Source organism: Somniosus microcephalus, chromosome 5 (assembly GCF_052327205.1).
Source record: "Somniosus microcephalus isolate GS21.2 chromosome 5, FLI_Smic_1.0, whole genome shotgun sequence".
Classification (NCBI taxonomy): Eukaryota; Metazoa; Chordata; class Chondrichthyes; order Squaliformes; family Somniosidae; genus Somniosus; species Somniosus microcephalus.
Window position 1 is genome coordinate 272272640 of NC_140991.1, and position 15444 is coordinate 272288083.

A 15444-nucleotide genomic window follows, 5' to 3' on the forward strand; every position below is an offset into this window, starting at 1 on the left:
GAAACAGAGAGTAGTGATGAACGGTTGTTTTTTGGACTGGAGGAAGGTGGTGTTCCCCAGGGGTCGGTACTAGGACCACTGCTTTTGTTGATATATATTAATAACTTGGATGTGGGTGTACAGGGCACAATTTCAAAATTTGCAGACGACATAAAATTTGGGAGTATAGTGAACAGTGAGGAGGATAGTGATTGTCTTCAGGAAGACAGACAGGCTGGTGAAATGGGTGGACACGTGGCAGATGAAATTTAATGCAGAAAAGTGCGAAGTGATACATTTTGGTAGAAAGAATGAGGAGAGGACATATAAACTAAATGGTACAATCCTAAAGGGGGTGCACGAGCAGAGAGACCTGGGGGTATGAGTGCACAAAAGTTGATGGTGGCAGGGCAGGTTGAGAAAGCAGTTAAAAAGGCTCATGAGATCCTGGGCTTCATAAATAGAGTACAAAAGTGGAAATTATGATGAACCTGTATAAAACACTGGTTCGGCCCCAACTGGAGTATTGTGTCCAATTCTGAGCACCACACTTTAGGAAGGATGTGAAGGTGCAGAAAAGATTTACGAGAATGATTCCAGGAATGAGGGACTTCAGTTACGTGGATAGACTGGAGAAGCTGGGGTTGTTCTCCTTGGAGCAGAGAAGGCTGAGAGGAGATTTGATAGAGGTGTTCAAATTCATGAGGGGTCTGGACAGAGTAGATAGAGAGAAACTGTTCCCATTGGCAGAAGGGTCGAGAACCAGAGGACACAGATTTAAGGTGATTGACAAAAGAACCAAAGGCGATGTAATAAAAAACTGTTTTACGGAACGAGTGGTATGATCTGGAATGCACTGTCTGAAAGGCTGGTGGAGGCAGACTCAACCTCCTCTTTCAAAAGGAAGTTGGATAAGTATCTGAAGGAAAACATTTTGCAGGGCTACAGGGAAAGGGTGGGGGAGTGGAACTAGCAGAAAGTCGGCACGGGCTTGACGGGCCGAATGGCCTTCTTCCGTGCTGTAACCATTCTATGAAGGACCTCTGCTGCCATCTGAAGACTGCCTCCTTTCCAGTCGATGCATCCTTTCCATAGGGCAACTGATGAAGGTGTTTCCTCCTTGCAAACACACAGTGGGGGTGATTTTCAAATGCCGGCTGCCCATTTTTTCACCTGAAAGACAGACAGGCAGCTACTGAAAATTGGTGGGGGGGTGGGGGGGGTGTGTAGAGGAGGTACCTCAGCTGTTCATTGATGTCCAAGACCCACCTGATGCAATTTGCACCTACCTGATGCAATACAGGTCTGCCTGCAAATTGCGTGAGCAGTCTGTCCGCCTGACACAGGTGGGAGGCACCTTTAAATATGCAAATCGGGGCCTACAGTAGATGTAAGGCTATGGTGAAAGAGCAGGGGAGTGGGACTGATTGGACAACTCTTTCAAAGAGCTGGCACAGGCACGATGGCTCAAATGGCCTACTTCTGTGCTGTACGATTCTTACTACGATTGCAATTTTCAGCAGAAATGAGCAGAGTGTGCATCGCAAATGCTCTGCCTACTTGTAGCAGGTGTATTTAAAGGTGGCTTTAAAGGGACCACTCAAAAAGTGGCCCAGTAAACCTTTAATCTTTTCAAATACTCAAAAATACCAGTTATGTCCGGGCTTCTTTTTGCTGCTCGTTTTTGAGACGGGGTTCTCAATAAATTAACATTTAATCCAGTCGAGCTAGGAATCCCAGCACTTTATCTTGGCAGCCAGTCTAGCTCACATTAGGATCTTCCAACAAATGGGGTTGAGCTGTATTCCGGCTAGTATAGTCGAGTTGACCAAAGCATCTTTGCCAGGTTGAAATACTAACAAGAGTACAGTGTAGGACAATTATTCAGCACAAAATAAACCTTGTGATCACTAAACTATAACACGGACTGTGATTTGTTGGCATGCTGTTCCTTTAAAAAAAATAATGGAAAACTGATGTTTTCTGTGAAACAATCGGCCAATAAATAATTAGTCAGAGGCCTCTGCTGTGAATGATCATCACTGAACACATACAATTTGCATAAAATAACTTCCAAGCTATGCCTCACTCCTGCTTGATACCAAACTACAGGAAACTTTGGTTTATCTGGAGGTTGTATGTCCGGAAACCTCGATCTAACGGCAGAAATCAGCAGCCGTTTTGGTTAGGTTTTTTTCTTCTCCTAGCATTTAAAAAATTTTTTTTTTTTTTTTTTTAAATAAACAGTCAGGCTCTGGAAAGCGTCTCTGTAGCTTAGCAACAGCTTCAGAGACGCTTCCAAGGTACGGGCCGAGTGTTTACAAGCTGTTGCTAAGCAAGTGTTTGTTGTCAGATACGGAGATGAAAACCTTCGTATCCTTCAACATTAGCGCTGATCTATCCGGAAGTTTTGATAGATCGGCAGCAGCTCGGTCCCGTTTGTGCTGGATATCGCGAAGTTTCCTGTATTACACACATACATACTTTCCGTCATACTTTATAGTGTATAACATGACCCACTCGGCCATTTTTTCTTTGAGTCATGGAAGTGTTTACACAGCTGAACAAGCTTCTTAGTTTATGAAATCCTAGAAGATGAGTTGGAGGAAGAGGCCAGCCGCACGGAAGAGGGGCTGGGCTCATCAAGATCCACAACTCTTGGCCCATCCTCACCAGCTCAGCCATGGCTTCTTGCCTGCCCAAGCCCTCGGCCAGAGACGCCCACTTAGGAGAAATAGTCAGTTAGAAGGGTTTTCACTGGGTGAGCATGAGGATGCAAGAACACTGGGATCAATACCCTGACAATATACATCAAGGGCACCAGCTTCAACCTTCACCTTAACGCATTGTCAAAGAACCATCTTGGGTCTACCACCCAGTTTATGCCCAGGAGTTAATGATGCCTAAATTTGTACCGAGGAACCGTCCGACATTAACCAGTTCAGATTATATTAGCATTTACACTACCGACCTATCAGGATCTACACAAACTACTGAATGAATGAATTATGTAGGCTGCTAAAACAAGACTTCAAAGTGTTCACGGTCTGCTCTATTAACATTCTTGTGGTCCCATGGGCCAAGTTATCTTTGTTCTCCCCCTCAGTCTGCTGAGTGCTTACTGAAGTCATTAGCCATGACGGCAGGGGATATCCCTGATTACCAAATCAGCTATCCTGAGCCATCCAGGCAGATATCATGGATTGTCACATGACTAAAGCATAACAGCTCCCTGGATACCAAGCATCAACGAGCATGGTAAGGTGATTGATATCACACACACGAGCTGGCCATTTATTGAATGAAAGCATTTCCAATTCATGAAACTGAGTTGGTTGTCACATGGGGCTTTCAATGTTAAGTGTTCTGTCAATTGCTCCTTGCACCCCTGGGAATGCACCCAATCTATAGATTGGGCTGCTTGCTCCCTTTGTTTCGCAGGTTCCATGGAGTAAATTGTTGAGGCCTGCCTGAAGAGAGCAGCAGTGACCTGCTTCATACAGTGGTGCATTGCTGCCTGACTAATGTGACAAAGATCACCTGAGGCTGCCTGGGAAGACCCGCCGACAATAAAACCAAGACAATCGTCACTCTCACTGGTAGAGACAACGCTGTTCTCCTGGTAGAGTTGGGCTGCAGGGCTTCAGCCAGCAGTTGGCGTAACTCTCCAAGAGCCTCCATGGGGAAGTCCAGCCTTCTGAGGCACTGCTGAGCAGAGAAATCCAATAAAGATCTTTTAGGCCTGCAAGTCCCGTGGAATGGGTATTGATGTGCAGGAAACAAATGTCTTCTGCGATGAACAGACTCTGATCTAGCCTCTTCTATATCCTCATCACAGCACAGGAACAGAGTGATTGTCATTGGAAAATCCATTTCCCCTATCCAAAAATTTACTTTAAGAAATCTGAAGAGAAGTGCCACAGCAAGAACCAAACAAAAAATAAAAATCAGTGGATAGGCAAAGTTTCTACACACTTTAGTCAGGAAATCATCCTCTATAAAGGTATCAAACTTCCATCAAACCTCAGATACCATTGCTTACACTACCATTTATATAGTGGCAGTATTCAGAGGTCAGGTTTGCAGCAGAAGATTGGCCACGCTCTCCTTCCCCCATTTACATGCAGCAGGGCAAGCTGCAGGCAGGTTTTCAGAAGAATCTTGGTGCAACATTTTTACATAGGAACTGCTAGACAAAAAAAGACCAAGGTCCATCTAGTTGGCCTTCTACCAACCTGGTAGTCACATGATACAATGATACTGAAGTTGGTAACTAATCACAGCAATCAGTCTCTATTAATTAGTCTACAACAGACCCAGACATGAGGCAAAGAAAACCCCGGTTGTCGAGAGCTTTGGGAACCAAAGGTCCAAAGTCGCCTGATCCTCCCAAACATGCTACAATTACCACATTTCACATCTCAAATTTCTCATATACTGTATCGCAAAACGTTATTTTCTGAAAGAAATCTATCCAATTTGCATTTGAATGAATCAATACTAACTGCTTCCACTGTCTCCATAGGAAGTCTGTTCCATAAATTGACTTCTACCGCACTGAAATAGAGTTTCCATAGCTTAGTTTTGAATTGACCCCTCATTTGCGGCCATAGTGCAGCGTTTGGCCATACCATCACATTTCACTGGTTCAACGTCCCAACGCTGCCTGAAAACCGGCTGCAAAAAGGCGGGAAACCTAGCCCTACATCTTTTATCTTCTGGGTGCAAGTGACACTTTTTAATGTGTAAATTATTATGCATTGTAGCAAGTATATTATCTCCAGCCAGTACAAGAGTATAACGGGGGTTTTGCTTATCAAACAAGTCTGTCAGTGTCATTTTTCTCATATTTCTGTTCTAACATTCTTATTCTACTGTTAATAGAATTTGGGTACATTCGGTGGAGGGGCGGCAAATGATGTGAATGTGACAACTGTGACAGGGTTCAGATCTGCTTCTCCACCCCCCCCCCCCCCCCCCTTGTTGCAAGTAACAAAGAGACTTGCATTTCTATAGCGCCTTTCACGATCTCAGGATGTCCCAAAGCACTTAGATTATCTGGTCATTATCACATTGCTGCATGTGGGATCTTGCGGTGTGCAAATTGGTTGCTGCGTTTCCTACATTACAACAGTGACTACACTTCAAAAATACTTCATTGGCTGTGAGGCGCTTTGCGACATCCTGAGGGTGCTATTTAAATGCAAGTTCTTTCATTTTTCATGGGACTCCTTTTGAGAATCACAAGTATTGGCAAAACTGCTTTAAATGCAGAACTCTAAACAGCAGCCTCAATTTAGCTCTACTGAAATCACCTAGGCAACATTTACAAATGGAGTGAGCGGTGCTGTCCTAATCTGCAACGCACAAGGAAAAGAAGCCTCGGGCGACTGTCTGTGTGGAGTTTGCACATTCTCCCCGTGTTTGCGTGGGTTTCCTCCCACAGTCCAAAGATGTGCGGGTTAGGTTGATTGGCTATGATAAATTGACCCTTAGTGTTAGGGGGATTAAATACGTGGGGTTACGGGGATAGGGTGGGATGTGTGTTGGTGTAGGGGTTACGGGGATCGGGGGGGATATGTGTCGGTGCAGGCTCGATGGGCCGAAATGGCCTCTATCTGCACTGTGGGGTTTCTGTGATTTCTGTGAAAACGAAGTGTAAAGGCTCATCATTTGATAGACAATCCTAGTCTTACCTCCCGTCCTCTAATCAATCAATTATCTCGCCATTGCAACCTTTTGCATTTGACCGACACTACTGTTGTTCCTCCCTTGGTCTTTCTAAGCTTCAATCACACTATCCTACACACCCTTCCTCTTCTCTAAAGCTTGTGTTGGAATAAAGGGCCAAATCTTGCGCTGTTAGACGTTTTCTTGCACCATTGAAGTATGAAAATAAATTGCGTCATAACTTGCTGGAAGTTAACAGCGCAGTGAGGGCAACGGGGCATCTGGGACCTTAGTGAATGGTGGGCCCAACAGTGTATCTCCTTAACCAATGAGATTTAAGGATTGCAAAAGAATCAGAGGAATGACGGAGGAGGAGGGTTAGAGCCAAATCAGATACAGAAGAGAGTGGAAAAGAAAGATTGGATTAAGAGAGGGGGGAAAAAAAGGAAATGTAATGTAAAAATTTCAATTTTTAAAATCTGTAACAAATTACTACATGCAAGAATGAGACTGAACAATTTCCACTGTTCCCTTTCTGGGTCAAAGAGGTTGATTGTCATTACATTAACAATGATCATTAAAAGGGTACTTGCGCTCTTAATTACCAGCCCTAACTTTGTGACGAATTTAATGGGCGATTAATGTGCAAATCCCGCAATTTCATAAAAATAACCGGGAGGCCAAGGGAGAGATGCCAGTTGTGCGGCGCAAACAGCGGAGCAGCATAAAATGAACCAGTTCTGGAGATTCACAACGCATGGCGCATCTCTTCAGCCCCTGAACTTGTGGGCTGATTTGCACATTAACACAGTGTGGGTCGTGAACACGCTGTTATAATTCCAGCAAGATTTGGCCCAAAGACTGTTACTTGACCTCAGAATGAGCCCCTGAGCCATTTTTCCCATATGCGGAGAATGCAAAGATAAATCCCGGCTTCTATTCTCTACTGCTAACCGCCTTCTTAAGCCCCTCTCCCCGTCTCCTCCCCCCTCACCTCCAACAAGTGTGAGGAGCTCATGGACTTTGTCTCGAAGATTGAGACCATCCGTTCAGCTGCCTCTGCCACTTCCCTCCCTTCCCCTAGCCCACTGGGCCAAACTGCCTCCAAGGTTCCCCCCTGCCCTAACCCTGAACTCCCATCTTTCACCAGTTTCTCTCCGTTCTCCCCTCATGACCTCGCTATGCTCATCTTGTCTATGAGATCCACTTCCTGCTCCCTTGACCCTATTCCCACTAAACTGCTGACTACCCAACTTTGTTTTCTGGCTCCCATGTTAGCTAACATTGTTAACAGTTCTCTCTCCTCAGGTACTGTCCCCCTCTCCCTCAAATCTGCCGTCATCAACCCTCCTCAAAAAACCAACCCTTGACCCCTTCGTCCTTGCAAACTACCACCCCATCTCCAACCTCCCTTTCCTCTCCAAAGTCCTTGAACGTGTTGTCGCCTCCCAAATCCATGCCCATCTTTCCCGCAACTCCATGTTTGAATCCCTCCAATCAGGTTTCCGCCCCTGCCACAGTACCAAAACGGCTCTCTTCAAAGTCACAAATGACATCCTTTGTGACTGTGACAAAGGTAAACTATCCCTGCTCGTCCTTCTTGACTTGTCTGCAGCCCTTTACACGGTTGACCACGCCAGCCTTCTCCAATGCCTCTCCACCGTCGTCCAGCTGGGTGGGACTGCACTCGCCTGGTTCCATTCTTAGCTATCTAATCATAGCCAGAGAATCACCTGCAATGGCTTCTCTTCCCGCTCCTGCAATGTGACCTCTGGTGTCCCCCAAGGATCTATCCTTGGCCCCCTCCTATTTCTCATCTACATGTTGCCCCTTGGTGACATCATCTGAAAACACAGCATCAGTTTCCACATATACGCCGACGACACCCAGCTCTACCTCACCACCACTTCTCTCGACACCTCCACAGTCTCTAAATTGTCAGACTACTTGTCCAACATCCAGTTCTGGATGAGGAAATTTTCTCCAATTAAATATTGGGGAGACCAAAGGCACTGTTTTCGATCACCGCCAAAAACTCCGTTGCCTAGCCACTGGCTCCATCCCTCTCCCTAACATCTGTCTGAGGCTGAACCACACTGTTCGCAACCTTGGTGTCCTATTTGAACCTGAAATGAGTTCCAGACCACATAACCGCGGCATAACAAAGACTGCCTATTTTCACCTCTGTAACAGCGCCCATCTCTGCCCTTGCCTCAGCTCATCCACTGCTGAAACCCTTATCCATGCCTTTGTTGCCTCTAGACTTGACTATTCCAATGCACTCCTGGCTGGCCTCCCACGTCCTACCCTACGTAAACTGGAGGTGATTCAAAACTCAGCTGCCCGTGTCCTAACTCGCATCAAGTCCCGTTCACCCATCACTCCTGTGCTCGCTGACCTACATTGGCTCCTGGTTAAGCAATGCCTTGATTTCAAAATTCTCATCCTTGCTTTCAAATCGCTCCATGGCCTCGCCCCTCCCTATCGCTGTAATCTCCTCCAGCCCCACAACCCCCTGGGGATATCTGCGCTTCTCTAATTCTGCCCTCTTGAGCATCCCGGATTATAATCGCTCAACCATTGGTGGCCGTGCCTTCTGTTGCCAAGGCCCTAAGTTCTGGAACTCCCTCCCTAAACCTCTCTGCCTCTCCGCCTCTCTTTCCTCCTTTAAGACGCTTCTTAAAACCGACCTCTTTGACCAAGCTTTCAGTCATCTGCCCTAATTTCTCCTTATGTGGCTCGGTGTCAAATTTTTTGTCTTATAATACTCCTGTGAAGCGCCTTGGGATGTTTTACTACGTTAAAGGCGCTATATAAATACAAGTTGTTGTAGCGAGTACAAGGGCAGCGACCTTAAAGGGGCAGACCAGTTAGACATAGCTCCATCTTAGCAGCAAAACATCACAATAACTCTATATCCCAACTATTAGTGAGGTACACCAATGGTGATCAGCTAGTATTAAAACACATCTAGAAGTGAGTTATTGTAGTTAAGGGCCAGGGCAAAGGGAGGCGAGGAAAGGACAAAAGGGAGAGATCAATGATGGGGTGGAGGGCAGGAGTGATTAAATGACAAAAGGGATGATGTTGCAAGGCAAAAGGGGGTACTTTTATCAAGTATTTTCCACGTTCGAGCTTTTCCTTTTTATCTCGATCAATTTTCAAAATTTGGGCGGCAAACTTACTTGAGCTTCACTTTCACTGGTTATGCCAACTGATCCCTTCAAATCAACTACAACCTTAGAACAAAGAAAGTTAAGAGGAAATTTAATAGAGGTGCTCAAAATTATGAAGCGTTTCGATAGAGAGAAACTGTTTCCACTGGCAGGAGGGTCAGTAACCAGAGGACAGAGATTGAAGATACTGTAATTGGCAAAAGAACCAGAGGGGCGGCGATGTTACACAGCGAGTTATGACGATCTGTAATTAACTGCCTGAAGGTGTGAGGGAAGCAGACTCAATAGTAACTTTCAAAATGAAATTCGATATATACTCGAAAAGGAAAAAATTGCAGGGCTATGGGGAAAGGGCAGTGGAGTGGGACAAATTGGATAGCTTTTTCAAAGAGCAGGCACAGGCACGATGGGCTGAATGGTCTCTCGCTGTGCTGTAAGATTCTGTGCATCTCGCAACCTGCTGCTAGGTATCCACCATTCCGTGTTCCACTGACCAAGACCAAATGAAAAGGTAAAATTTGCGTTTGAACAAAGAGCGATACAAATTCCGCAGTACAACAAGATCTCATCTTTTCAGCTGAATTAGGAAAACAGCACAGTACCTCGTTGCTTAGTGACTGTAGACACTGTGGATGCTGCTGTGGCAGGGGGCCGGGAAGCGAGTGAACTCTCATTACTGGGAGTTACAATTTGAATGCCTTTTCCTGACTTTTCCTGGTGTGCAGATGCAAAGTGGTTTGTTTTTGGACTAGGTGTTGCAGTCATTGGTTCGGCAAGTGATGAATTTGAAGGAAAGACATATTCCTGGAAAAGGGAAGGAGAAACGCACATTACTTGTGGAGAAACATTGTAGGACAAAGCAATGCTTTCTCACAGGAAAAAAGATTGTAGAAACAGCTTTTGAGAATTACCCAAGTGAAATACTTTTCCATTTTATTTTCATACTATATACACCATTGCAAGACATGTAACTTTACACACTATCTATTCTGTGACAGAGTCTGTAGGTCCCGCATTGGACTCATCAGTCACCTGCGAACTCATTTTTAATGTGGAAGCACGTCATCCTCGGTTCCAAAGGACTGCCTAAGAAGAAGTAGTATTCTGTAGCAAGAACATTTTTAGGTAAAATGCTCTTATTTACATGGGTGGATGTTACTCTGTTGCTCCCCCTGGTTGATGTGGCATTAACACATCAACCCCCCCCCCCCCCCCCACCGGTTGTGTACTCCTGGCAGCTTTGGTTTAGGTTCAGGAGCAGGTTACCCATTGGTTATCTCTGCAGTGGCTGGCGTACAACATTGAAAACCAAATAAAGGGAATGGGGAGAAAATGCCTCGAGAAGAAAAATGCTTAAGAAAAAACCTGGAACGGCGGTAAGATATTTAAAAATACCTCTTGGACATTGGTGCTGCTTTCATTTGAATTGTGCTGTAGATATCCTTTACTCACTCTCTCCAAAGGGAGAAACTTCACAATATTGTTTGCCTCTTGCTTTGTTTCATCACTCCACACTTCCTGCTGAGACCCATTAACCAGAAAGCTCGCATCTGAAGGGGCTCCGCTTTGAATTCCAACAGACTTATCCTCATCATCATTACCAACCCCACCAGCCTTCACTAAAGACATATCGAGATCATATTTAGAGTCCCACAGCGGCCAGTCTTGTGAGCCATGCATCTGCTCCGGATCCTTGCTGGAACTTCCCGAATTCCCATCAGTAATGGGCGTTTCCTTGTAACCCCCTGTGGAGTCTGTCGCAATAGAACCATCAAGGTTCAGGTCTTCGCCATACAGATCTTCCAAGTTACCGTCCCCCTCATTTGACATCGACTCTCTTTGCATCCCCATAGAATGCACTCTGCCTTCATAACGGGATTCCTGCAAACTTGACCTCGGAGATGATGACCTCTGCACAAAGGTTAAGTAAGATTCTAGTGTGCTGGTCTTCTTTGGCTCACACTCATTCTTGCGCTGGCAACTTATAATGTAACAACGCCCCTCAAACATCCACGCCAAGTTACAGCCAGGAAAGTCACAACAGGCTGATATACATTCGGACATTGAAACTGCTGGAGGAACTCGCAGGATTTTGGTTGTCTTTAGGTTGGGAGAAACTATAGTATCTGAATACCGAGCTGTTTCACTGCAGTGATCCGATAGAGCACCTGTGAAAACATTATAGACCACAGTTAAAATTACAAATTGTTAAAATGTACACGCATACGACAGCACACTTGGCTCCTTTACTCCAGTGTTCTAATAGGGAATGTGTTGGACACATTGGTACTGAAATTATGCCATGGGGATAATATCGCAGGAACATTTGACGGGTAATTTTCCGACACTGCACTCTTGGCAACGAAAGAAAGATCTTGCATTTAAATAGCACCTTTCACAAACTCAGGACATCCCAAAACGCTTTACAGCCAATGAAGTACTTTTTGAAGTGTAGGAATGTAGGAAACGCACACAGCAAGGTCCCATAAATATTAATGAGCTAATGACCAGATAATCTGATTTAATGATGTTGATTGAGGAATAAATATTGCCCAGGACACTGGGGAGAACTCCCCATCTCTGCTTCAAATAGCACTACAGGATCTTTTACATCCACCAAGCGGGTAGGTGGGTCCTTGGTTGAACATCTTATCCGAAGGACAGCACCTCCAACAGTGCAGCACTCCCTCAGAAGTGCACTCTGTCTCCCGTCTCTGGAGTGGGACTTGAACCCACATTTTCTGACTCGGGGGCGCGAGTGCTCCCACTAAGCCATGCCTGTTTGCAGCTCTTGGAAATTGGGGATGATAGAATCACAGAAATTTACAGCACAAAAGGACCCCATTCGGCCCATCGTGGCCGTGCCGGCTGCAAAAGAGCTATCCAGCCTAATCCCACTTTCCAGCTCTTGGTCCGTAGCCTTGCAGGTTACGGTACTTCAAGTGCATATCCAAGTACTTTTTAAATGCATTGAGGGTCTCTGCCTCTACCACCCTTTCAGGCAGTGAGTTCCAGACCCCCACCACCCTCTGGGTGAAAAAGGTTCTTCTCAACTCCCCTCCAATCCTTCTCCCAATTACTTTAAATCTATGCCCCCTGGTTATTGATCTCTCTGCTAAGGAAATAGGTCTTTCCTATCCACTCTATCTAGGCCACTCAATTTTATACACCTCAATTAAATTTCCCCAGTCTCCTCTGTTCCAAAGAAAACAACCCCAGGTTATCCATGATGGGCCAAATGACCTCCTTCTGTGCCGTAAATTTCTATGATGCTATGATACAGCAGTGACTATACCTCAAAGTATTTTGTTAGCTGTAAAACACTTTTGGGCATCCCAATGTTGTGAAAGGCTCTATCAAAAGGCAAGTTCCTTCTTTCTTTTATCCCAAGAGCTTTTAATTTAGCCACATGTATCTTGTAAGGCGCCATATTCAATGTTTTCTGAAAGCCATGACATTGGGAGGGTCGAGTTTCCTGTGGCTCCATTCCACCTATGGAATTGCAACGAGGCAACACTCCTGCCTGCCCCTTGGTTGCATCCCTGGCCCCAGGAAATTTAAACTACCTCAGCCCATCTGCTGCTGAAACATGCCTTTCTCACTTTCAGCCGCCACCCTCTGTAAACTTCAGCTCATCCAAAATTCTGCTCTCCATATCCTATCCTGCACCAAGTCCCACTCACTCATCACCCCGTCCTCGCTGACCTACATTAGTTCCCAACGTCCCAAATTTAAAATTCTCATGTTCAAACCCCTCCATGACCTTTCTCCTCCCTATCTCTGTAACCTCCTCCAGCCCTACAACTTCCCCCTCAAACTCTATACTCCTCTGACTCCAGCATCTTGCACATCTTCATTGGTGGCAGTGCCAGAATGCGGACCATGGCACTTTGGAGCAGGAGGCTGTCCTAAGCGGCTTTTGGGGGGGGGGGGGGGGGGGGGGGGGTGGGGGGGGGTGGAGAGAGGAGGATGAGGAGAGGAAGCGTAATGTGGTAGTTGTTGGGGATTCTATAATTAGGGGGACAGATAGCAGGATCGAGAGTTCCACATGATATGTTACCTACCTGGTGCCAGGGTAAGGGACATCTCGAACCGGCTTGAAAGGATATTGGAGAGGGAGGGGAGGATCCAGTCGTTGTGGTCCATGTTGGGACCAACAACATAGGGAAGAGTAGGCAAGAAGTCCTGTTTGGGAAGTACCAGGAACTAGGAGTTAAATTAAACAACGGGACCTCAAGGGTTATAATCTCAGGATTATTACCTGAACCACATGCAAACTGACATAGGGATAAGCTGATTAGGAAAGCGAACACGTGGCTAAAGGGGTGGTGTGGGAAAGAGGGGTTCCATTTCATGGGGTACTGGCACCAGTATTGGGACAGGAAGGAACTGTATCGTTGGAACGGACTCCACCTGAACCGGTCTGGGGCCAGGGTCCTATGGGAAAGGATAAACAGGGTGGTCACAGGGACTTTAAACTAGTAAATGGCAGGGGGGGCGACCTGGAAATTGTAGTAAAAATAGTTCAAAAACAAACGAAAGGGAAGACAGTGGAGTAAGTCAGAAATTGTGCTTTAGACACTATGGGCTGGATTTTCCTCCAGCAGTCGGGAAGGAGGCAGGACTACAACTTTTGGGTTTTAGTCCCGCCTCCATCAACGTCCGGCCAGTCCACGCGATTTTCCCTTGATTGACCTCGTTGAGCCTGCCCAGCGGGCTCAGCAGGCCAATTAAGGGCCACCCGGCAACAGGTGACGTCACAGACTGCAATTTCATCTGTCAGGACGTCCTGACAGCTGAAATATCAGTGTTTCACAGCTGTTTGAAGCTGTCAAACACTGACAGTCTGACTTCTAACTTGAGTCCTTCTACACAGACTCAGTTAGAACTCTCAGCAGCACTGAAAGCTGAAGGCTGTCACTTTTGACAGATCGCAGCCACTCAGCTTTAAGTGCCGGCTGAGTGATGGACTCCCGACACCTAGAGGAAGAAAGGCTGTTAAGATAAGTACAGGTAATTTAAACTTCTTTAGACACTTTAGACACACCAAACACACTTACCTTTGCACTCATGCACCCATCACTCACCTGAACACCGACATCGCGATCCCTCCAAGTCCTTCAACCCGACGGCCCGCCTGCTCTAACCTGGCGTGGTTTGGAGCAGTCGGGAATCCCACACGACACCCCTCAAAATAGGGATTAGGCTAAAAACTGCCTATTAACAGGCAGTTAATTGGCACTAATCCCTTCCCGTCTCGGGTCGGCAGGCCCCAGTGCGGGGCGGGTACCCGCCTCCTCTGAAACTTACGTGGAGGGGGGTTTTGGGCGGGATGGTGTCGGGGCCCCCGAATTCGTGATTTTTGCCCCCCCGCACGCCCAAAAGCCCGCCTCACGGCACACTGAAAATCTGGCCCAATATGTAGAGGGAAAAATAAAAGATGTAGTGATTAAACCAGGAGAGAGAAATAAGAAACAAGTGAGAAAACCATCAGAGCTGAAGGACAGGCTAGGGTGTGTGGACCAAATAAGCGTTCTTTATACAAACGCACGGAGCATAAGGAATAAATTGAATGTACTGCAGGTGCAAATTCAAACTGGAGGATATGACATGGTAGCCATTACTGAGACATGGCTACAAGACGGTCAGAACTGGGAACAGGAAACTCTCAATTAAACAGCACCTAATTATCCGGAATTCTCTATTAACCCGCAGAATTCAGGAGTAGGTTCAAGTAAGTTTTACTGTATATTAGTGGCCGCGCAACCGGGACTCCGGCACAAGCGGCCGCGCAACCGGGACTCCGGCACAAGCGGCCGCGCAACCGGGACTCCGGCACAAGCGGCCGCGCAACCGGGACTCCGGCACAAGCGGCCGCGCAACCGGGACTCCGGCACAAGCGGCCGCGCAACCGGGACTCCCGTACTTTGGTAGGTATACAGCTCCGTTATCCGGAATTTTTAATCAACCAGCACCATCCCGGTCCCGTAGGTGCTGGATGCCAAAGGAGTTTCCTGTACCAGGTTATTAAAGTCTACAGGAAAGATAGGGAAAATGGCAGAAGGGGAGAAGTAGCCTTAGTTATTAAAGATGAAATCACTTCAATCATGAGAGGATATAAAGAGAGGTAAGCAGGCAGTGAAGACATGATGGGTAGAATTAAGAAACAGGAAAGGATTTAAGACTGTAGTGGGAGCTGTGAAGTGCTAGATTGTATAAATGCAGAGATTAGACAAGCGTGTAGCAAAGGCAAAGGCAGAGTGGTTTTAATGGGGGATTTTAACTTTCATATAGATTGGGATAAGCAGACTAGCACCTGTCAGAAAGGTAGTGAATTTCTTGAGTGTGTCTAGGATAGTTTTCTACAACAATGTCCTAGAGGCAGCAAGGGGGCAAGCCATATTAGATTTAGTAATGAGCCAGACTTAGTTAACAACCTAACTGTGCGTGAACATTTATCCAATAGTGATCATAACATGATCAAGTTCAACGTAGTGCTTGAAAGGGAGAAATGTGAAACAGCTACTAAGATTCTAGATTTGGGTAAGGCCGACTTCAAAGGGATGAGACAGAGACTGTCCACAGTAAGCTGGGCACATTTGTTAATGGGTGAAACAAC

At 46.2% G+C, this 15444-nt stretch overlaps 1 protein-coding gene across 3 annotated transcripts in view; it reads right to left on the bottom strand.

The window, feature by feature from the left end:
- Nucleotides 1–15444, bottom strand: part of LOC147117725 (dyslexia-associated protein KIAA0319-like) — a 120875-nt gene that overhangs the window by 82758 nt on the left and 22673 nt on the right. For all 3 annotated transcript variants that reach the window (XM_085988943.1, XM_085988944.1, XM_085988942.1), the window contains exons 3-4: nucleotides 10221–10993; nucleotides 9428–9629 (exon numbers count right to left, since the gene is read on the bottom strand). In XM_085988943.1, the coding sequence (XP_085845069.1) occupies nucleotides 9428–9629; nucleotides 10221–10993 (975 nt within the window). The remainder of the gene's footprint in view (nucleotides 1–9427; nucleotides 9630–10220; nucleotides 10994–15444) is intronic.